At 46.0% G+C, this 23,657-nt stretch overlaps 1 protein-coding gene across 4 annotated transcripts; it reads left to right on the top strand.

The window, feature by feature from the left end:
* Positions 1 to 413: 413 nt before the first annotated feature.
* HDC (histidine decarboxylase) lies at positions 414 to 23,366 on the top strand. 4 transcript variants are annotated; one of them, XM_032624853.1, is made up of 13 exons: positions 414 to 498; positions 1,243 to 1,249; positions 3,005 to 3,172; positions 6,603 to 6,716; positions 7,660 to 7,782; positions 10,038 to 10,172; positions 10,422 to 10,565; positions 11,036 to 11,102; positions 11,966 to 12,128; positions 12,204 to 12,294; positions 17,840 to 17,938; positions 22,047 to 22,148; positions 22,284 to 23,366. In XM_032624853.1, exons 3-13 carry the CDS (start codon positions 3,008 to 3,010, stop codon positions 23,025 to 23,027), a joined length of 1,947 nt encoding a protein of 648 aa, XP_032480744.1. In that variant the 5' UTR covers positions 414 to 498; positions 1,243 to 1,249; positions 3,005 to 3,007; the 3' UTR covers positions 23,028 to 23,366. The 4 variants fall into 4 exon arrangements, with proteins under 4 accessions (XP_032480744.1, XP_032480746.1, XP_032480743.1 ...); XM_032624855.1 differs by lacking the exon at positions 17,840 to 17,938; XM_032624852.1 differs by lacking the exon at positions 1,243 to 1,249 and having other exon boundaries at positions 459 to 498; positions 3,000 to 3,172; positions 22,284 to 23,359.
* Positions 23,367 to 23,657: the final 291 nt, after the last annotated feature.

Below are 23,657 nucleotides of genomic sequence, written 5' to 3' on the forward strand. Positions count from 1 at the left end.
GCACCGCTGTAAGTGCCTGTTTCTCCCTCCCTGCCATGGACAGGGACGCAGTGGCAGGAATGATAATAATCCTTGCTACTTATTCTGCACACCCTTGCCTTTGTTCTGGGCTACTGAGCTGGGAGCTTTGTGTGAGGCTCGGGACCTCTTGTATGAATCTGGGACCAGAAAGAAATGAGGGCTCTTTACCATATCCACCTGGAGGCTGCCTGCTAAGTGCACTGTTTAATTTAGAAGTGCCTTTTATCCTAGATCTCTGGACCAGCTAAAGTTGTGGTCACTGTTCCCAGCAAGGACTGGGGGGAGGAGGGGTGGAATGAATTAAACCTAGAGGAAGGGCCACTGAAGGGCGGAGCTAAGGTGGAAGAGAGGAGAACCCTTTAAATAGAGGGCGCACACGGGCTGCCCAGGAGCACACCCTCCACCTCCTCCGTGTTGTCGGTGAGAAGGAGCTAAGCCCCAGGGAGATGTTGGAGCCTGAGGAGTACAGAAGGAGAGGTGAGTACGGGCATCCCTGGCCCTCTTCCCTGCTGCCACTCTTGCAGGAACTGCTGCTTAGATTTTGGGGTATCTTTTTTTTGTGTGTGTGCGGTACGCGGGCCTCTCACTGTTGTGGTCTCTCCCGTTGCGGAGCACAGGCTCCGGACGCACAGGCTCAGCGGCCATGGCTCACGGGCCCAGCCGCTCCGTGGCATGTGGGATCTTCCCAGATCGGGGCACGAACCCGTGTCCCCTGCATCGGCAGGCGGACTCTCAACCACTGCGCCACCAGGGAAGCCCTTTGGGGTATCTTTTGACTGGAGTGTTAGAATTGCCTTCTGAGAGTTGGCTTCCACAAAATTTTTCCTGAGAAGGGAATGTGGGATCAGAGTTTAAAACTTTTCTCAACCTCTCTTTCATCCTCCCCCTCATACACCAACTCTCATGTGCGTCCACACTACTGTACCAGACTTTTCCTTTCTTCTTTCCCACGGAATAGGGGATTTGGGTTTCTGAAATACTAAATGGGTACAGGGGGATTATTCATGTTCTGAAGTAGAAAAGAATTTCCCTAAGTCTTCTGCAGTCATGCAAAATCTCATCTTCCTTCCTCTTCATTTCTCTATGTGTAAATCTGTCTGTAGAGTTCTTTCATTTAGTCATTCATTCCATAAATATTTAAAGAGCACCTACTCTGTCTCAAGCCTTGTGTGATGAGCAAAACCAAATGGTTATCTTGTCTTCAGGCACGGCTGTCCTAAGAGGGAAAGTAAGTAGTTGCTTATAATTTCTCTCTCCATAAAGTTTTATATCCTCATCCCCTCTAGTAGGTTATTTTGCCTAAAATTTCTTTGCTGTAAGGCGTGGTTCCATGTTAAAATCCAACTTTTCTTCTCTTTCCTCTACCCAGACATAACTCACTAAGTGGCTATCAGTCTTTTTTAAAAAAAAAAAAAACCTTTTTCTTTTATATTGGAGTATAGCCGGCTAACAATGTTATGATAGTTTCAGGTACACAGCAAAGTGACTCAGCCATACATATACATGTATCCATTCTCCCCCAAACTCCCCTCTCATCCAGGCTGAATGACTATCAGTCTTTACACTTCACCGGACATTAGCTTATTCCATTGTTTCCAAAGGCACTCAGCTGAGAGCTGGTTTTATCGGCTGTGGATGTTTATCCTGTGAGTGGAACACAGAAACATTCCATGTGGTCCCTGGGTAAGTGGAGGGCTAGGTCCAGGGCTCTCAGAGCTCTGGAGGGATGTTGCTGCAGTTATGAAAGGCATTGGGCCGTTGGAGGGTTGGAGGAGAGCACAACGAAGAGAGAAGGGTGCTGGAAGTTTTCACAGTTTTGTCTGGGAATGGTCCTGCTTATAAGAATTTTGCATGAGCTGATGCAGTTGGGAAGACATCGGCTTCCCTTTCCTTGTCTCTCTTGCTCTTTTGCAGGGGGAAAAGGAGGCTAGTGAGTACTAAGGAGGAATGATAGATATTGAGAGAGACACAGAGGGGGAGATGAACACACAGACACAGACACAGAGAGGAAGAGAAGCAATAAGAGAGAGAGAAAAAGAGACAGAGATGAAGAGACAGAGGCTCTGAAGACAGAGACCCTTTCCTGGAGAAATGAAAGGGAAGAAAGAATAGATAATTTGCAGTGGCTTCAAGTATTCGACTTGGCTGTTTTTCTTCCTTATTCTTTTATCATTCATTTGATAAAATTTGTTGAGCATCTGAAAACTGTTCTAGGTACTGAGGTATTGGTGGAGGCAGAGCGAGGGAGATAAATTGGTTAAGACATGGCCCTGCATTTCCCCAAGATTTCAGGCTAGTGCAGGGTTCTTAGTCTGGGCCTGTGGTTGTGCTTTGGGGAGTCCATGAACCTCAGAAATTACACACAAAATTGTGTGTATACAAGTCTACCGTTTTAATCAGATTCTCAAAGAAGTTCATGGGTCCAAAAATATGGGGAATTACTGGTCCAATGGGAATGGTGAACAAATACATTTTTTACCTTTTATCAGAACCTAGTGTGGGAGCTTGCCATCTGTGCCAACAAGGAGTACAGGGGGTGTGTGTGCGTGTGTACAATTTCTGGATAGAAAGAGCCACAGCGTTTCTACTGAATCTGTAAGGTGATGAATGCATAGACCCTCTGTTTTTTGAGAAGAAAAGAAAGGTGGGAGAGCTGATCAAGATTCATATGGAAAAGGGAAGGGGAGGAGAAAGAAATCCTTTACTTTGTTGTTAGAGCTTGATGCCTTGGAGATTTTCCCTCTTATTCATTCAGATAGAGTCACACACTCCCTCCATCATTCATTCACTCCTTTGCACACTTTTAAATTTTTTAATTGAAGACAAGCTGTCTGCTGGGGGTCAGACCCTCCACCATTCAGCCCCGGACTCCTTCTCCTTCTTCACCCAGTCTCCTGATCCCGATGCTAGGGCGACGGGCACAAATTGGCCAGGCCCAGTCAGGGGACATGAGCCTGGCTTCTCTGCCTCCCTTGTAGGAAAGGAGATGGTGGATTACATCTGCCAGTACCTGAGCAGCGTGCAGGAGCGGCGGGTGACTCCGGATGTGAGGCCTGGCTACCTGCGGGCCCAGCTGCCCGAGAGTGCGCCCGAGGAGCCCGACAGCTGGGACAGCATCTTTGGGGACATTGAGCGAATCATCATGCCCGGGGTGAGACGCAGTCACCACAGGGTGATTCTGGATGTCGGGGTGTAGGTGGGGGGGGGCGTCGATGGGCCTGGAAAGCCTTGGGTAACCCTAAGATAAGCCCTCAGCCCCTTGGCCACCGACATCCCAGACTGTCTTCTGGGCATATGGAGGGCCAGGACTTTGACTGAAGTTAGGTTTCTGGTGCCAGGGCTGACCTGTAGAGTTGGGTAGGGAGCAAGACGGAGTAAGGACTGCATCCCAGGGCCTGTCTGACAGAAGGGTGGAAGTCGGATGGGGTGAGGTGAGTAGTGAAGATTGGGCCCGAGGGGGAAGGACGAATGTGGGAAGCAAGATGGAGAGAGGAGGTGGGAGATGGTCCCTGAAGCCCCCATTGGCAGAGCCAGGGAACTCTCCTACAGAATCCTGAGACGTGCCAAAGGGAAGGAGAGAAGCCAAAGCACACCTCTCCGAGGGTACCCCGGTTGTCAGGTTGGGTGGGCCGGGAAGCTGAGCGAGTCCTGGTCAGCCCCCTCCTTTCTCCTCCATGAAGTGGGAACCCCGTCCTTCCTAACCAAGGGAGGTCTCCTGATTGAACTGCTTTTCAGGAGTAGGAAGGAGCTTTCCCTGAATCATCTATACTCTCAGTGACAAGGGGCATAGCCTGGTGACAGTGCTAGTGGGGCCAGGGAACAGACAGAGGCTGGCTGAAGCCTGGGGCTTGTGCTGAAGCTGCCGTGTGCTGTGACAATGTCCCCGGCCACCAGGAGCTAGGCCAGGCGCTCCTGCTGAAAGTACACCATCCTCCTCTCACGGAAGGGCTGCCTTTTATTGTGCTCCACGCCACGTGCCAGGCACTGTATTAGCCACACGGTAGACTGGCTTGTTTTATCCCCAAATGACCTTACGATCCATGTTTTATGAAGAAACTGAGACTCAGAGAAGTTAGTTGTCTTCCCAGAGTCACAGGTCTCCCTGCTTGGGGCACTGGTGTCATGAACCACGTGTGTCCAGCAGCTCTTCCCCAGGATGACTTGATATTTGCTCCCATCATCCCCAAAGAGCTTTGGACTTAGATGTGACAGAAATACACCTGGAGGCAGGGGTGGGGGGGATATTTCTGTTTTCTTTCAAACACAGACAGAAAGTGATGGCAAGTTTGTACAAAGCCAAATATTCACCTCTCTGACCATTCAGCCTATTTTGTAAGCATATTTTGAAAATTTCGGTATCAGTAAAACTCTACCAGGGAGGCTAGCTCCCCAATAAGATTATCTCATGGATTTCATTCTGTAAAATGTAATCTGCGGAGGGGCCAACCGTAATTTGGTAGTGAGACTGAAAGCAGCTGTCAGAAGAGATGGAAATGAGCTGATTCATTTGACTGAAAGAAATTCCAGCAGTTGCTGGGGGTGCAGTTAAAGAGACTCATTTCTGGACCAGGAGGTCTGTCTGTTTTGATAAGCATTCCTCTGGCTTATCTTATCTTATGTATCTTATTAGAACAGACAATTGCCTCTTGATAGGACCAGGAGGTGGAAGTCCTTCTCTGGGGTTTCCAAAATACTGTTACTAATCACATCAGTAATGAAGACCCAATCTTTCATCTCATCTCTCAGGCTGCACCAGCCTCTGAGAGTTGGCCTGAAAGCCGTTGGCCCTTTGCTTTCTCATTAGGGTCAGTGCCTCCTTTAAAACTGGATTAATTTTCCCCTCCATGCCACCTCCTAGACACAAGGAGAAGAAAAACTGTCTTTTTGCTTTAATTCCAACCCTGGTTAGAGAAACCCCACCTACTCTTAATGAGGGAGGGAGAGGAGAGCAAGGGGAGCAGGCAGGGTGCCACCCTGCTTAGGTGCTGGGCTCCAGAGTCAGGCAGCCCTGGGTTTCTGACATCTGTCCCTATGAGGTATATGTGATCATGGGGATGCTGTCTCTCTCCACCAGCCCCAACTGTTATCTGTAAAACAGGGAGAACGTTAGAACCTACCTAATAGGAGTGCTGTGAGAATTAAACAAGATAAAGCATAGAAAGTGGAAGATGTTGTCATTACCTATGACGCCGTCTGCCTGGTGAAGGTTGGAGGACGAGGTCTGATTATCTAAGAGTCAAGTCAGGATATGTCCATCACCATGTGATTAGCTTACCGTTAACATTAGTGCTTTACATTTTACAAATTTCCTCCCAGGCTGATCCACACAACAACCCCAGGAGACAAGATTTATTTTATGATGAGAAACTGAGGTTGAGAGAGGTACAGGGGAGGATCCTGGTTTTATGAGGTGGGAATTGGATGAAAAATTTGGGACCCACCCCCTTAAGAAAAAAAATTGAGAATGGATCTTGAAAGAGACCCATGCAAACATGGGACCTTGACTCTTAAGTTCATTAGCTTCACAATAAGTCTACGGGGTCACACAGCTGGTTACGGCAGGGGTAGGACTGGAACCTGTGTCCTTGGGCTTAAATCTTATGCTCCTTCTACCATACACACTGTCCAGGGCACCATCCTTGCTCTTAAAGGGTTAAAGGGATTTGTGTACACGAAATAACTCGATAATACACTAAAATGTTATCTCATGAGTTCTCAGTAGCGTGAAACATCTCGAATGAGAACATTCCATGGGCTCGGGGGAAGGGATCAAAGGCAGATGGGGACCTGGGGAAGGGTTCATGGAGGAAATGAATATTTACTGGCTTTCTAAGAGTTAGCAGATTTTGGAAGGTCCCATCTGTATGAGAAGTGCCTTCCTGTCAGGGGACACAGCTTTGCTCAAAGACATGAACGCAGATACGAACAGGGTATGATTGTAGAACAGTAAGATGAAGCCAGATTAGATAATCAGTGAGGCCAATGAGCCACCGAAAATGTTTCTGAGCGCAGTTGTAGGAGGCCCTTCCTGTCCACGGGCCCCTCCTTTCGTCTGGTTAATCTAACTGTGGGCTCAAGGGTTAACCTGGAGGCAGTTTCCCATGCCCTTGGGCTGGTACTTCTGTCTTCTAGTCTCCTCTCCCCATCCCCACTGGGAAGCTAAGGACAGCTTTGAACCCAGGCACACTGGCCCTCTGTAAGAGTGCATGCCCAAAGAACTCTGGATACTTTTTGCAAGAGACTGGATGAGACAAGCAACCTGCTCTTCCAGAGCTCACAGTCTCCCCTTCCTCTTATTACTGGGTAGGAGCAGTGCGGGGGGTAAGCTTTGGAGACTAATGCAAACACTACCCAGAATCCACAACTCTAATTCCCATAGCAATTTTCATCTTGCATATTCCCTTCTGGTCTCTGCGTGTGTGCAAAGCTCCACTGATGAACTAGCTCAGAATGTGAGAAACGTGGGTGGCAAGAACACTGTGACTATGCCTTACTTTTATGGATTTGTGCCACTTGTTGGTTGTCTTAAAAGTGTCAGCCAGTCTCCCCTGGTGCCACCCGTGTACATGCTCTGCTTCCAGGTGGTACACTGGCAAAGCCCCCATATGCACGCCTACTACCCAGCTCTCACCTCTTGGCCATCACTGCTGGGAGACATGCTGGCTGATGCCATCAACTGCTTGGGATTTACCTGGGTGAGTAACCATGGCTGCAGCTATAACCAGTGGAAAAGGGGACATGGCAGGAAGTGAAATCCTGGGGCAGACATATTTTGTCCGGATCTCTGAACAGGGTTTCAAGTTAAATATTAACAATGGCTACAAATGATCTCATCTTATTCTTTAACCCTGTGAAATTATGAGTAGTGGCCCCATTTTGTAGGGGCGAATTAAGAAATGAAGGCTTAAGTAATTTATCTCTCCAAGACCACATAGTTCATGAGACAGAGATGAGATTTGGACCAAGATCTGGTTATTGCCACAATTTGTTACACTCTCTAAACACTTTGGTGCCTGTGGGTACAACCTTCCCCTTGCTCTTGTCTTTGAGGGGTTAGGGATATGCCCTAAGGCTTCCCTTAATAACCCCTTAAGCACCAATCAGCTTTAAATTGTGCCACAAGCCTCCTAGAACAGCTCTCTATTTTAAGCCTGAACTGTTATAGGATGTGTGTGTGTGTGTGTGTGTGTGTGTGTGTGTGTGTGTGTGTGTGTGTGTGTAGGGGTGGGTGGGTGGAGTGGGTTGGAAGCTGGGAGACTTGCTATCTTTTCTGGGAGGAAGTGCTTTCTTTCTCAGTCTTAAAACTTCCCCCTGGCCTTTAGAATGCTTTTCAGCTGGGTATTTTAGGGACTTTGGGGGCCAAATGGAAGCAATCATTTCTAGGGCTGTTTTTCCATCGGGCCTTGGAGTCACAGGAGAATCCACCTCATTGAGGATGGCATGAACCAAAGCCCCACATTCTTTCCCCTTTCTGGTTTGGCAGAGGATGAAGGTGCCACAGGACCTAAAAGTGACGCCTTCTTCAGGGACAAGACAGGCCTGGGGAGGGTCAAGGCAGAGATGGATGTGTTTCTGGGGCTGGTGGGGACATCTTGGTGCCCTGGGGCAATCCAGATGACATTGCTTTCCCTCTTTCAGGCTTCCAGCCCTGTGTGCACGGAACTGGAGATGAATGTCATGGACTGGCTGGCAAAAATGCTGGGACTTCCAGAGTACTTCCTGCACCACCACCCTGGCAGCCAGGGGGGAGGTGTCCTGCAGGTGCCTCCATTGGCAAAGCTCCTCCTAGCATAGGGACTAAGTAGGGAAAGATAAGTCAAACTTGCCCGGGTGATTCTCATGTTTTCCATGGAGTTTCCCCCATGTCACTCACACCACCACCGTCCCTGCCGGCACCATCACCATTACCATCATAACTCTCATGACTGACACCACCATCACCGACGCCACCAGCTCCACCACAGTCCCCACTCCCACCTTTGCTGCCACTACCATCTTGACTTCCATTGCCTTTATACCATGGCCACGACTGTCTCCACTCTTCTTTTAGTTTTTCTTTGAAAAAAATTAAAAAGTCAACACATTTCTAGTATTACTTGATTCAAGTTTCTTAGTTTATAATCTGACATCTCCCCTCTCTTGTCCCATTTTACACCTTATGGTAAGTAGAAAAGAGAAGGCAAGTAGAGACTTCTTTCCCTCCCTCTTAGGTCCAGGAGATTTTTGGCAGTGAGAGAAATTAACAATATAGATTGATGTATCTTATAATCCTGTCTTTTGAATATCTGTCAAATGACACTTGTTCAAATATTTCTTTTTTTATCAAGAGTAGTGCAGCATAGTGGAGCTTGAGGGGTGCCTCCTGTAGACCGTGCACGTTGCTAGGTACTTTTGCATCTATAAACCCTTGCCATTCATGAGGGTTTGGTTCTGAGACCTCTGAGAACCCCCAAATTCTTGAATTGTTCTGTAATGTGTAATTTTCTTGATCTTATGATATATAAGATAGAGAAATAACAATAATAATAATTCCTTCAAAAGGTGGATGTGAGGATTCAAAGATTTCTTCTATTAAATAAAAATAGCCGTGCTGCCCTGAGATGAGAACTGGAAAGTTTGCTGGGCCCATTTGCTAGCTAAGTGACTCCCTCTCTCACTCCAGTCTTGTACCAAGATTAAAATCTGACCCTCACAAGAAAGACAAATTACTGCATGTTGTGGACCTTCTGGGTTGTTAGCAGATAGTTATAGCTTCAAATATTATATCTGGAAAAACATGCTAAATGCCTGCTGGGCATGATCTTGCTTTTCATCTAATTATCTCAAGAACCCTGTAGGTAAATAGTGTCATCCCCAATTTTTGAAATAAGAGCACTGAAGCTCAGAGAGGTTAAAAACTTGCTCCAGGTCACACAGCTGGTAAGTGGAAGAATGATTCAAACCTGACCCTGTCTAAATGCAAACCATGCTTTCTCCTGTATCCATCAGCCACATGAACTTGGTTTAGTTCTGTAACCTCTCTGAGCACCACTATTCTCATAGGTAGACAGGAATCACAAGTGTTGCAGGTTTGATAAGGAGCAAATGCGATAGCAGAAAGTGTTTTGTGAACTGTGAATAGCTGTACAGATGGAAGGTGGTCTTATATTATTATTATTACTATTCTGTTGGCTTCCTTATTGTGGAGTAATTTTCAGCCACTGAATATCTTGTGGGATCTGGTCTATAGCATTTCCTGTGACACGGTCTCTAGGCTTTTCAGCAGGGAGCAATCAGCTGTAGGTCACGTAAGGACTTCAAGAAGCAAAGACACCAAAGACTGAGCAAATGAAGGATGAGAAACCATCAAGATTTCTGTGAAGTTGCTGAGGTGGCACCCAGGATTCCCACAATCATGGCCAGAGCAAAATCCTACCCAACACTTTTTTGGTTAATCAATACTCCCACTCTGGTAGGCAGCTAAAGGGATGCTCTCTATTTTATAAATAGAAACGAGCCTTCTGGAGGGGCAATATTAGCTCAAGGTCACAAGAACCATCGGCAGCAAAACTGAGGCCAAAGTTATCTCTCAAGTAGGCCAGGACCCTCTCTCTCTGGGATATCTCTGTGGAAACAAACTCCATTTCCACACCTAATACATTGAAAGTTCTTTTTTTTTTTTTTTTAACATGGGGAGCGAACATATCTACAAGCAGACTTGTATCTAGCATTCTCTGAACGTTCTCTTTTTGGTCTTTGTGGCCTAATAAAGATGTTGAAAATTTGCTTTCATTACTTCCCTGAAAATTATAGGAGAGGGAGGTGTCCCAGGAATGCATAGGAAGTTGTGAATGTAGAATATACAATAGGCATGTGAGCTGGGGGGAAGGGCAACTCCTTAGGCAGGAGCTGTGTACTTCCTCAAGAATAGCTATTACACACACACACACACACACACACACACACCTACAAAACTTGGGGCAATTGCCAAGGGATTACATGGAGAGGCTGCCACTGGGAACCTTCTTCCATTGCAGAGCACAGTCAGTGAGTCCACCTTGATCGCCTTGCTGGCAGCAAGGAAGAACAAAATCCTAGAAATAAAAGCGTCTGAGCCCGAGGTGGATGAGTCTTCCCTGAACGCCCGGCTTGTTGCCTATGCCTCCGACCAGGTGAGTTGCCCAACATAAGCCAAACCTTCAGGTAGGGCTTGGCTTCTGGAGTCTTAGTCCTTGAGTGATTTCCCTGTAGACATGAGCCCTCTGGGTTCAGGGCAGCCCAGGCCTCAGAGGTTGTCCAAGGAACCCTGGAGGGAGACAAACGTCAAATGCTGTGTTTGCTTCCCTTCGTCTGGTTTCAGCAGTTTCTGGGAGTGCTCATTCCAGGATGACTCTGCTAACAGCTTTCCATTGTCATTCTAGGCCCACTCCTCGGTGGAAAAGGCTGGTTTGATTTCTCTGGTCAAGATGAAATTTCTGCCTGTGGATGACAACTTCTCACTCCGAGGGGAAGTTCTTCAGAAAGCCATCAAGGAAGACAGAGCGCAGGGCTTGGTGCCTGTCTTTGTAAGTCAGACCATGTTCTGAGCTTAGAATGATAGAGCTGGGAGGTGAGGAAGGAGTTTTGTCAGAATTCAGGTAAGTAACGTGCTGCAAACAAGAGCACAAAGGTCCTCAAATACAGTGTCTTACAAATTATGAGGTAGTGTGCTAGGAAATAAATTTTGTGGGTCAGAACCAACATTAAAAGAAGAAGAAGAAGAAAGAAATAGGACGGAAAATATGAGAGTACGTTCCTGTGTTGAGAATATGCATTGTTTGGTAAAATTTTATTTCAAATACACATGTGTATATGTCCTAGGTTGCTATACAAAATGTATTTCTTACTGTGGGTCATGGTAAAATACAGTGTGAAACATACCCTGTTCTAGTGGAATGGGTGGGGTCGATAATATCTGTGAAGAAATCTTTTTTTTCAGGCCAAATGTGTCACACGAGCCCACCTTCCCATGTTAACTTCCCCTGTTTTCCTCCAGGTCTGTGCCACACTGGGGACCACTGGGGTCTGCGCATTTGACCGCCTGTCAGAGCTGGGCCCCATCTGTAAGTGTCTGCCCTGTCTGGCTAGGAAGACAAGTAATGAGTTTTAAAATGTTCCCTAGAGCAAGAGCCTGGAAGCAGCTCAGTGCAATTCTCTGGTCCCTCTGTGGTCAATGCACAGAGCGTAGGAAGAGCCACCAGAGGTCATGAGTACCTTCTTCCAGGTAGCCAGGTCACTGCTTTTCCCAGTGGTGGGACCAAGGGTTAGAGCTGACCCCCTTGCATCCTGTCCTCAGAGGTAACAGTGGGAGGACCTCAGGTCTCTCACTCTCTCACTTGTATGTTGAAATCTGCTTAAAGCAGGACATATCCGAAACACAGGGTGAGTGAGTCATAGTGGAATATTTTCTAGTCTAGGCTGAGAAAATGAAAATGAAAAGGTAGGGTAGGGGAAGCCACGAGATGAGGGGGAGATAAAGGCAGAAAAGAAACCCAAATGTGATTGTTCAAAATCCTCAAGCAAGAAACCCACTAGGAAAGAGAGACAGCCCCTCTCTAACATTTGTATTAGATGCATTAATATTGCTCTCTGGGCCAGTGGTAAGTTGGTTTCTGTTCCAGAAAGCTCTGGGTGGAGGCCAAGAGGGTGTCGACCCTCTGGTCAGTGAGAGAAAAGGCCAGGGTGAGGCTCTGTAGGCTCTCCCTGCAGGGGTGGCCGTGCCTCACTCAGCCCCACTCCTTGCACTGACACCCTCCCCCCATGTCCACAGCCTCCGTGTCTCATTCAGCCATGGGCATCCTTTCCCAGCCCTTCCCTTGCAGCCCCCCAGCTGGATGGGCCAGAGAAGAGATGCCTTTTAGCTGGTTGGTGGCAACCCACTCCCACCCTCAGTGCCACCCCCAGTAGGTGATGTTTGCCTCCTCAGGTGCCAACGAGGGGCTGTGGCTCCACATCGATGCTGCCTACGCAGGCACTGCCTTCCTGTGCCCTGAGTTCCGGGGGTTTCTGAAGGGCGTCGAGTACGCTGATTCCTTCACCTTTAATCCTTCCAAGTGGATGATGGTGCACTTTGACTGTACTGGGTTCTGGTGAGTGTGGCAGCCAAGCTCCCAGCCTGTGGGGAAGCCATCCTCAGCTACTAATGCCTATTTGGCAACCCACAGGGTCAAGGACAAGTACAAGCTGCAGCAGACCTTCAGCGTGAACCCCGTCTACCTCAGGCATGCCGACTCGGGTGCGGCCACCGACTTCATGGTGAGTGGCCAGGAACGGGCAGCACGGCAGCCTCTGAGACAGAAACGGCCTGAGTCTGATGAGGGTCTCCTTCCCTCACACGATGAGCCCATCCCATAATATTGCCACTGTGTACCTTTGGTTTCAAGCTGTTCCTAAGCATATAGAATGAAACCCAGAAAACTTTAAAAACCCTAGAGAATGAAACCAACCTTTGAGGTAGGATGCGAGTTTCCTGAGTATTTGTGGCATTTAAAAATTCTCCCAATTCCCTTCTGCCTCTGTCCTGGATAATCTTCTCTGCTCACTCCCTAACAGCAGGGCAGGGTGGAAAATTTCCACGGATAGGAAAAGAGGCTCCTTCCTTAAACTGTTTTCATCCTTTTGTCCCCATCGAGGCACTGTGGGAGGCTCCACGGTGGGGATGGGGCAATAGTTATCCTTCCCGAGGTTCTAGATGCCTCCAAGCATTCCTGCCTTGCCCACTAGCTGCACCTCAACCTCTAGACCCTGCCCATATTCTCAATCTGTACTATCTCTTGGGGAAACAACTTCTTAGGTTTACTCCTCAGTTTGAAGATGAGCCCTTCCTTTAATTGTAGGGGAGACAGGGATGTAAACTAATAAGTTACATATAACATGGTCAAGGCTAGGCAGAGTGAGACGAGCTTGATTTGGAATTCCATACCAGCAGTGGGCTTTTGGGAGTCATAGTGGACCTCTCTCAGCCTTGACTTTCTCATCTGCAGAATGGGCATGGTGGCACTGATTTCACAGGGTATTGTGAGGCTGCAATGGGAACATACATGTAGATCACTTCTTACTGGGAATGTGGTACATGCTTACTAAATGGTAGGTGTGATATTTCTAAAAGCTCTACTTTTCAGCTGCAGAGGTTTGTTATACAGCGAAGAGGTTAAAAACACAGATGAACTGTGTTTGAATTCTGGCTCCTCCATTTATTAACTTGTGTGGTCTTGGGCAGATGGCTTAAGCTATTTAGGTTTTCTCATCTCTAAAATGAGGGTGATAATAACAGTACTAGCTTCTTAGTTAGGCTTTGCTGTGAGGAATAAACGAATGAATACAGCGAAGCACAGAGAGCAACGTCTGCCATCTGGGAGTCATTCTTTGTGAAGAGACGGTTCTGTCTTCTCTCCTTGGGCTGAAGTTTCTTGCCCTTTTTTAGTTCTAAAATAATCACTGCATCATCTCTTGATTATATTGGTCATTCTCCCTCGGACCAGTTCGCACTTTCTTTAGATGTTTGTTTTTAAAGCTTTTTTATTGGAATTTCAGGCAGTAAGCTTGTAGTGGTCGGGGAGGACCCTCCAAAGGTTGATAAAAATAGAAGAATAATGGTTCTTTCATCTCCACTGCCCTGTCTGTTGGGTTTTCAGCACTTTTTGAATTAAAGAAATTTTCACAGCAGCCCAAGGGCCAGATATCTTTAGGGGTAATTCTAGGTTTCTCCCCTGAGTGTGAAACAATGTCCATTTTTCTTTTCTTTTTTTAAAATTAATTAAATTAATTAATTGATTTTTGGCAGCATTGGGTCTTTGTTGCTGTGCACGCGCTTTCTCTAGTTGCATCGAGCGGGGGCTACTCTGTTGCAGTGTGTGGGCTTCTCGTTGTGGTGGCTTCTCTTGTTACAGAGCACGGGCTCTTGGCACGCGGACTTCAGTAGTTGTGGCTCGCCAGCTCTAGAGCACAGGCTCAGTAGTTGTGGTGCATGGGCTTAGTTGCTCTGCGGCATGTGGGGTCTTCCCGGAGCAGGGCTTGAACCCGTGTCCCCTGCATTGGCAGGTAGATTCTTAACCACTGCACCACCAGGGGAGCCCAATGCCCATTTTTCTATAAGTGAACTTGGATCATTGTAACTTAAGAGCATTTTCTTCCCTTGGCCCATTTTGGATTTTATGTTACTTTTTTGTGTTTTTGTTTTTTGTCCGCAACAGTATCTCAGGATCTTTTTGTGGTTCATTCCCAGCAGTTTGGAGATTTTACAGTGCTCTCTCTCTTCCAGATCACTTATAAAAATATTAAATTATACTTTTCTTAGCACTGGTCCAGAATGTGCTACTTTATCTTTTCCTTCCCTCACCTCTAATCCTATGGATTTAATTTTTAAGTCTCAAAGAAACTCCTAGAAAACTGAAGCTGCTGTCTGTTATGATCCTGGGGGTCTTCACTGCTACTTTGCCCCTTGGTCCAAGCTCTTTTTCACCCAGGTGGCTGAAGCTTTAAATAAAAGCCCAGCCAGGGCTTCCCTGGTGGCGCAGTGGTTGAGAGTCCGCCTGCCGATGCAGGGGACACGGGTTCATGCCCCAGTCCGGGAAGATCCCACATGCCGCGGAGCGGCTGGGCGCATGAGCCATGGCTGCTGAGCCTGCGCGTCCGGAGCCTGTGCTCCACAACGGGAGAGGCCACAACAGTGAGAGGCCTGCGTACCACAAAAAAAAAAAAAAAAAAAAAATAGCCCAGTCATTTTGAGATGAGCCAGAAATAGAGCAGCATCCTGGGAGAGAAGACTTAGGGACTTCATCCCTTGGGCCCTGGAGCCACCTAAAATCAGGGCTAGATTCTTCTGACATCAGGAAGCTCCCTCACCTCCCCCCAACTAGTGGAGGGGGAATTGTCTTGTTCTTGGCTGTGAGACCGGCAAAACCTTGAAAGGACGCAGAGGAGACTTGGGAATGGCTTGAGTTAATGAAGAGCCATGTCCAAATTTCCTGTTCCAGCAGAAAAATATCTGCTAGAACCACCCTGCTGGGTCAGCATGGATTGGTTTTGAATACTGACAAGAGGAACAGCTGGGGATATGGTCAGACTGTAAAGAAATCAAAATTAAAATCATCTCTGCCTCTCATTTAATTGGCTTGTGAATTATTGTAGTCAATTGGCCATAACCATCTGGAAAACAATGTTTTCAGAGGCCACTATTATCCATTCATTAGTCTCCATCTGGAGTGTCCATCTAACAAAGGGTGGAGTTGACACTCTCCCTGTTACAGGGAAAAGAAAGTCCCCATGCTGGTCTTCAGCTCTGGAGTTTTTTGCTTGGAAATCCAAGGCTTAGTGCTTGATATAGAGAAACATTGTCCATCAACAATGTTGATGTTGGACAAGGGGTCATGTCCAAACTGTGCCTGGGTCAGGAAACTGGGACAAAGGATGAAGGTGTGCACAGTTTTGAGGATTAGGCAATCCTGTGGAGGAACAGATAAATATTCGATGGGAAAAATATTTATTTTTTGTCAACAGAAATTGTGGTGATGCTTTCTGACATTTGAGGAAGAGGTCATTAGAAATCACACTACTCATGAGAATAATTGCAAATGTGTGCTAAACCCTTTGCTCTGTTTACAGATCAGAGAAATCGATTTGGAATTGGTTTGAAAATTTTCAGACCTTTGGTGCCCGCAACCTTGAACTTTAAGCTCTGTTGAATTTGGTCATCAGGAACAGAGAGTCAGTTTTAGTCTAACAAAGGCCGAGATATAGATGTTTGTTTGCAGTCTGAGGGCTGGTGTCCTCCTGAGGGCATAGAACGTCACAGGAAAAATAAGGTCAGGACAGTGAAATTAAATAATAATCATCTTGGTTCTAGGCAGAAGCACCATTGTGATTTGTGGCTCACATTTTTATCATCTAAATAGCCAGGACTTATTGACGACTTCCTGTGAAGCTCTTCACCCTGGTTCTCCTCACACCACATCCCTGGAGGTGCTGTTCATTCTTTGTCTCACGAGGAGCCAGTGAGGTGGCAATGCCCAAGTAAGAGGTAGAGATGGAGGAGAAACCCAGGTCTGTGAGGCTCCAGCATCTGAGCTCCTGAACCCTATACTTTACATTTTTGTGGGGAAGAGAAATCAAACTCTATTTTCTGCTATTCAAGGTAGATTAGGTTCTTTTAGAGAAAAAACGTATTGCCCCTATCTTGAATTTCAGCCTGGAATGAAATTTTTTTTTTTTTACATCTTTATTGGAGTATAATTGCTTTACAATGGTGTGTTGGTTTCTGCTTTATAACAAAGTGAATCAGTTATACATATACATATGTTCCCATATCTCTTCCCTCTTGCGTCTCCCACCCTCCCACCCTCCCTATCCCACCCCTTCAGGCGGTCACAAAGCACCGAGCTGATCTCCCTGTGCTATGCAGCTGGTTCCCACTAGCTATATACCTTACGTTTGGTAGTGTATATATGTCCATGTCTCTCTCTCGCTTTGTCACAGCTTACCCTTTCCACTCCCCGTGTCCTCAAGTCCATTCTCTAGTAGGTCTGTGTCTTTATTCCTGTCTTACCCCAAGGTTCTTCATGACATTTTTTCCCTTAAATTCCATATATATGTGTTAGCATACGGTATTTGTCTTTCTCTTTCTGACTTACTTCACTCTGTATGACAGACTCTAGGTCCATCCACCTCATTACAAATAGCTCAATTTCGTTTCTTTTTATGGCTGAGTAATATTCCATTGTATATATGTGCCACATCTGCTTTATCCATTCATCTGATGATGGACACTTAGGTTGCTTCCATCTCCTGGCTATTGTAAATAGAGCTGCAATGACTCTTTTTGAATTATGGTTTTCTCAGGGTATATGCCCAGTAATGGGATTGCTGGGTTGTATGGTAGTTCTATTTTTAGTTTTTTAAGGAACCTCCATACTGTTCTCCATAGTGGCTGTATCAATTTACATTCCCACCAACAGTGCAAGAGTGTTCCCTTTTCTCCACACCCTCTCCAGCATTTATTGTTTCTAGATTTTTTGATGATGGCCATTCTGACCAGTATGAGATGATATCTCATTGTAGTTTTGATTTGCATTTCTCTAATGATTAATGATGTTGAGCATTCTTTCATGTGTTTGTTGGCAATCTGTATATCTTCTTTGGAGAAATGTCTATTTAGGTCTTCTGCCCATTTTTGGATTGGGTTGTTTGTTTTTCTGTTATTGAGCTGCATGAGCTGCTTGTTAATTTTGGAGATTAATCCTTTGTCAGTTGCTTCATTTGCAAATATTTTCTCCCATTCTGAGGGCTGTCTTTTGGTCTTGTTTTTGGTTTCCTTTGCTATGCAAAAGCTTTGAAGTTTCATTAGGTCCCATTTGTTTATTTTTGTTTTTATTTCCATTTCTCTAGGAGGTGGGTCAAAAAGGATCTTGCTGTGATTTATGTCATACACAAAAATAAACTCAAAATGGATTAAAGACCTAAATGTAAGGCCAGACACTATCAAACTCTTAGAGGAAAACATAGGCAGAACACTCTATGGGATGACATTTTTAAAGCAGCATTTAAAGCAAAGTGTCTTCTCCTTGGTCCAGGGTCATGGACTTGGTTTCTACCTGTGCTGCTCTTGGACAAGGGTTTGGTCACATGACGAGGTAGCCTTTGTGTATCTTGCCTTGGCTTCTCCTTAGCAACAGCCTCGGGCATCATGGTGACGCTGTGCATCCCTGGAGGGTTGTGCAGACAACAGATGATAAAGCTCAGGAGTGTGTGTGGGAGGAGCAGGGGTCCCTGCCTCTAACCATGGCGCTGTGCTCCTTTGTTCTAGCACTGGCAGATCCCCCTGAGCAGGCGGTTTCGTTCTATTAAACTCTGGTTTGTGATCCGGTCCTTCGGGGTGAAGAATCTTCAAGCGCACATCAGACATGTATGTAGTGGGCAGGCCTTGGGAGGAGCCCAGGCTCGCTTTGTGGCCTAGTGGGGAGGAAGGCTGGTTTCTGCTCTGCAGACCTTTCCCGGGGGGGATGTGTGATGTATGGCTCAGGTGCCTGGGCCTGTTTGTGAGCTCCTGGGACTTGATGATTCAGGGCAGCCGTCTGTTTGCTAGCTAGAGGATCACTGAGCAGAACATGACACTGAGGGCTGTCTGGTGTCTGTCCCCCACCTGACTGTCTCACCATCCCTTCTGCTATCATTGAGCACTGGGGAGGGATGGCCCGAGAGCCCAGTTTGCAGAGAAGGAAATAGAAAGTAAATCAAAGGGCAGCTTGTGGCCAGGGTAGGAGCCTATCTTTTAAAAAATTACTCTGATTGTCATGGCTGTCTGAAAATTTTAGTCACTATTATGGTTATGCCAGAAACAGGGCTCGCCTGGCTTGGACATGTAGACCTGCAAGTCTGGAACAAACATCCCTGCATGATGTCAAGCGGTATTTACTGAAGGCATATTTGGTACAATTTATTTCAACAACACAATTATTGTGCTAGGAAAGAGACCCAGAGGTGAATGAGACAGGCACAGTCCCTCTGTCATAGGCTTCATGGAAGGGGTGGAACTTAACTAAGAATTTTGGTCAGCAGCAATTTTCTCTCATTTTTATGAGTGCCTATGAGAAAGACAAAGTTATTGATAAATACAAGAGGGTTACTCCAAAGACGTTGCCCTTTGTTCCTCTGCGTGTCTTTCCCTGGCCACATTTCCTCTAGGGAATTCCGTCCTCATTAAGCAAACACAAGGCCAAGTGCAGTGGCTGAATCAGTATGTATGATTGGCTTACTGTTGGTAACTTTACATTTGTTATCAACATCAAGGTGTTGGTTAACTGGATGTCTATCAGTGAGTGGCTGTCACCCAGGGACATTAGGCATTTTTGCTCTCTCTCTCTCCTCAGACTCAGAGATGGGAAGTAGGTAGCTGGGGGATGAGGTGCTGGAGATTACAGGTTATCATCTGGCTCCAACTCAGGACTGGATATTCAACGTGCAGGTGCTGGCTAATTACCCTCATGCTGCCTCTCCCAACTCAAAGCCCTGAATTCCCATGGGCTCCCCTTCGCCTACACTAGGCCCAGACTCCTGGGCCTGGCTTTCGAGGACCCAGTTATCAGCCTCTAAGCTCAGGCTTCTCACTGACCCGTTCCAGCTCCATCCTCAGTGTGCCTCTGCACCTTCACCTGTGCATTGCCCTCTTGCATTGCCCTCTCTTCTCCAAATGTTGCTAGTGGATTAAGTTCCGCCTCTCCCAGGAGCTTCCCTGACTATTCCATCTGCCCTCATCTCTGCTTGCTCGGCATTCCTAGGACCACCTACTCAATCACACCTACAAAACTGAGCTCTAAAAGCTACCAATGTCCCACAAAAGTAAAGGGTGGAACTAAAGTGAAGTTGTTTGATGGGAGTTAATTTTATCTCTTCAGCTTGACTGCGATCATAATTATTTTTACTTGCACAGTGTCTTAAAGAAATAACGTATAGGGTTTCATTAGGTTCTTACAACAATGCTTGGGGCAGTCACCCTGATGAACCCCATTTTATGGGTGAGGCTCAGAGATGGTAATTGCCCTGCTTAAGAGAGGAGGGCCTCCTTTCTTTACAGTTCTGGGCTATTTTCTATTATGTGAGCTCTTGAAAGTCATATAAAACCAAGTTGTGTATCTCCCTGTTATAGATTAGTGCTTTAGAGAATGGGATATGGGTTTGATTTTTTAGTTCTACCCTTTACTGTTTGGTGACCTTGGACAAATTATTTAAACTTTCCGTGTTTGCCTTCCTAATTTATAAACTGAGAAAATGATAATACCTCTCTCAAAGGTTTATGGTGATGATAAATAATACACATAAAGCCCTTACTTAGTGCAAGACCTAATATTCCACTAAATACTCAAATATTTCCTATTCCCACTTCCTCTTCCTCCCCCTTCCCCTTTCCTCTTCTTCTTCTTCTCCTTTTCTCCTCCTCCTTCTCCAATTTTTCCTTCTTCTAATGCTAATAATTCAGCATTGTCGTCACCATCATCTCCTATCACCTACAATAAAAGGGGTTTGTAAATTATTGTTTTAAAGACAGATAGTAAATATTTTTGGCCTTGCAGGCCATATGATCTCTGTTGTGAGTATTCAAGTCTGTCATTGTAGCACAAAAGCCGCCATACACAGTACATTAACAAATAGGCGTGGCTGTGTTCCAAAGGACTTTATTTACAAAAACCGGTGTGAAGGAGGTGGGGCTCTATTTGGCCTGGGGGCTGCAGTTTGCCCGCCTCTGCCCTAGGATGGTAAAGGGCACTGGTTATAGCCCTGCTTTCATCTCCCGGAAAGGTAGGTGGTTTCTGGTGGCGGGATGCTGCCTGTGCTCTTTTCTCTCTCCTCTGGCCCCTCTTCTCTCTTGTTGCCAAGAGCGTGTGTTACAGGAGACAACAGAGCATGGTAGGGGGTGTGCTTGGCGACCAGAGACCTGCATTCTGCCACTGCTACCTTGCGGACGCCACTTTCCTTTGTCTCTTTCTAGAAAATGAAGAGGTTGAACAAAGATGACTTCTGGCTCTCTTTCCTTGCTCAGAAGTATCAGTTTCATTGTCTTTGGTTAGCTGATTCTGGATCTGTATCTGAGATGTCTTACTCATGTAGACTTGAGAAACATTTACACAGAAAGATCTCACAATTGGCAGGACAGGATGGAAATGGGCCTGGAGGGAAGGAGGCACAGGGGAGAATCATGACAAAATTCAAAAGTAAACTGCAAAAGTATAAAACAGTGAGAAAACATTTACCAGGGTGCTTTCCCAGAGATAGCCTTACGACTTGACAATGAAAAATGCTTAGGGTAGGGATTGGAGACCATTTTAAACAGACCATGCAGTGGAGAGAGAAAGTGGTTCTGGATCGGGTTTGTAGCAACTTGTTAGCTGAATCCTTTGACTTCTCTTGAAATAGAGTACTCAGTATGAGAACCAGGTGATAGCCATTACTTAGAAAATATTTTATTGAGATCCTTCTGGATGCCTGGAGAAATTTTTAAAAATGAAAGAAAGGGCAAGTCCTGTCCTTGTTTAGTTAGTAATACTAAGTAAAAAAAAAAAAAAAAAATAGGAAATTAAAAAATTATAACTTCAGTGAAAGGTTAATATGGTACAAAGCTTTAAAACATTTTTATTGTGGTAAAATATAGATAATGTAACATGTACAACTTGAACCATTTTTAAGCATACAATTCAGTGGCATTAAGTACACTCACAATGTGTGCAACTGTCATTGCTGTCTACTTCCAGAACTTTTCCCATCATCCCCAGCAGAAACTCTGTACCCATTAAACAGGTTTAAAGCCTTCTCCATGGTGTACATGGGTATGATATGTAAAAATATGTTCTTTGTGGAATGTCAGAAAAAAGGGGATGAAGGGCATTTGAGGTGAAAAGGTCTGAGAGGCAAGGGGAAGACGTCGACTTAGAATATGGGGGCAGGGCTGCTGACAGCTCACATGGTGCCTCTATGTACAGGAGAAACAAAAGTCTCTTCCTCTGAGCATTTGTATCCCGTAAGAGGCACCTGGCTGGGAATGCGGAACATGGGCTGGGTTGTGGCCCCTGCTAGCCCTCTTGGCTTGTCTGTAAGCCAAGATATGTGAAGCTGGGATATGAGGGTACATTGCCTTGATGGCAAAGCACATGCCTCTGGGACTTCCCTGGTGGTCCAGTGGTTAGGACTCCATGCTTTCACTGCCAAGGGCCCGGGTTCAATCCCTGGCAGGGGAACTAGGATCCCACAAGTCTTCTGGTTCTGGGAGTGGATTGAAAGAGGCCCCTGAGACATGAGTTCTCAAAGTGGAGCTAATGTGACAAGAAATAGGGAGCCATTGGAGGTTTTATAGTTTGGAATATGAGCAAAATCAAATGGAGAAGAAAATCAGGCAGAAGCCACTTAGGTCTCTTTGGTTCAAAGATGTGACTGGTTTAAACCCCTTTAACAGTGTGGAAGTTTATGCACAGTCGTCTCTTGCCTGTTATTAATCTCAGTTCTCTCGATGTTCACAATTCCAGGGTACTGAAATGGCTAAGTATTTTGAGTCTCTGGTCAGAAACGAACCTTTCTTTGAAATTCCTGCCAAGAGGCACCTTGGCCTGGTGGTTTTTCGTCTAAAGGTAATGCCATCTTCCATCTCATGTGAAGGATGTTATTTGGTAATTTTCAGCCTCTTGGAAATGTAAATACTGGGCTTCTGGAGATGCTTACAGGGAATGTGATACAGACTTTACTTCTCTTTATCCTTCAAACAGGGTCCTAATTGCCTCACAGAAAGTGTGTTAAAGGAAATAGCTAAAGCTGGCCGTCTCTTTCTCATCCCAGCCACTATCCAGGACAAGTTGATCATCCGTTTCACTGTGACATCCCAGTTCACCACCAGGGATGACATCCTGAGAGACTGGAATCTCATTCGTGATGCTGCCACTCTCATCCTGAGTCAGCATTGTACTTCCCAGCCTAGCCCTCAGGGGGGGAACCTCATCCCCCAAACCAGTGGCCCCAGAGCCTTGGCCAAGGAACTGTCCTTTCCATGTGTCGGCGGGGCAGGAGATGACCCAGACCAGGCCAGGAAGATCATCAAGCAGCCTCCACGTGTGGGAGCCAGTTCCGTGAGAGGGGAAGGCAGCCGCCACCTTGAAACCCTGCTGGACCCACTTGATGACTGCTTTTCAGAAGAGGCTCCAGACCTCACCAAGCACAAGCTGTCCTCCTTCCTGTTCAATTATTTGTCTGTGCAGAATAAGAAGGCAGTGCGTTCCCTCAGCTGCAACAGCGTGCCTGTAGGCGATCAGAAGCCACTGCCCACAGATGGCTCTGTGAAGAATGGCGGCTCCTGCCGGGTCAGAATCTTTTCTAGGTTTCCAGAAGAGATGATGATGCTAAAGAAAAGTGCCTTCAGAAAACTAATCAAGTTCTACAGTGTCCCCAACTTTCCTGAATGCAGTTCTCAATGTGGGCTCCAGCTGCCCTGCTGCCCTCTGCAGGCAACAGTTTAGACCAGGGGGTTCAGCCAGGGTCCATGAATGTGCTTCAGGGAGTCTCTGAAGCCCTCAAAATTGTATGCTGAATTTATGTGCTTATGTTTATGTGCATTTTTCTTGGGAGAAAGCCAATGATTTCTTATCAGATTCTCACAGAAGTTCATGACCTATGATAGGATACAAATAGAGAGTTTAAGCCAGCATGATCCAGAAGATTCCAGCACGCTGGTCAGAGAGAAAGGGTCTAGGGTGGTGTATTGACAGGCAGCTTCTGTGGTTTAGCTTGTGACACTGAAACTTTCAAGTTTCATGAAATATAATGTGGAAATAAATTGTGCTTGTCCCTGAAAAAAACATATCCTGTGTCACTTAATTGACCACTGAAATATTTGTTTTTCTTTTCCATTATGGTTTACTACAGGGTAAAATATATTTCCCTGTGTTATACAGTAGGACCTTGTTGTTTATCCATTCTATATATAATAGATTGCATCTTCTAATCCCAGATTCCCAAACCATCCTCCCCCCACCATGCCTTGGCAACCACAAGTCTGTTCTCTATGTCTGTGAATCTATTTCTGTTTCATAGATAAGTTCATTTGTGTCATATTTTAGATTCCACATATAAGTGATATCATATGGTAT

This window comes from Phocoena sinus, chromosome 2 (genome assembly GCF_008692025.1).
Source record: "Phocoena sinus isolate mPhoSin1 chromosome 2, mPhoSin1.pri, whole genome shotgun sequence".
NCBI lineage: Eukaryota > Metazoa > Chordata > Mammalia > Artiodactyla > Phocoenidae > Phocoena > Phocoena sinus.

Excerpts from the sequence above, each read along its gene's own strand:
- HDC (XM_032624852.1), top strand. The coding sequence starts at position 468 with ATGTTGGAGCCTGAGGAGTACAGAAGGAGAG. Across the intron at positions 7,783-10,037 it reads AGGGGGGAGGTGTCCTGCAG|AGCACAGTCAGTGAGTCCAC; the intron begins GTGCCTCCATTG and ends CTTCCATTGCAG. Across the intron at positions 11,103-11,965 it reads GTCAGAGCTGGGCCCCATCT|GTGCCAACGAGGGGCTGTGG; the intron begins GTAAGTGTCTGC and ends TTGCCTCCTCAG.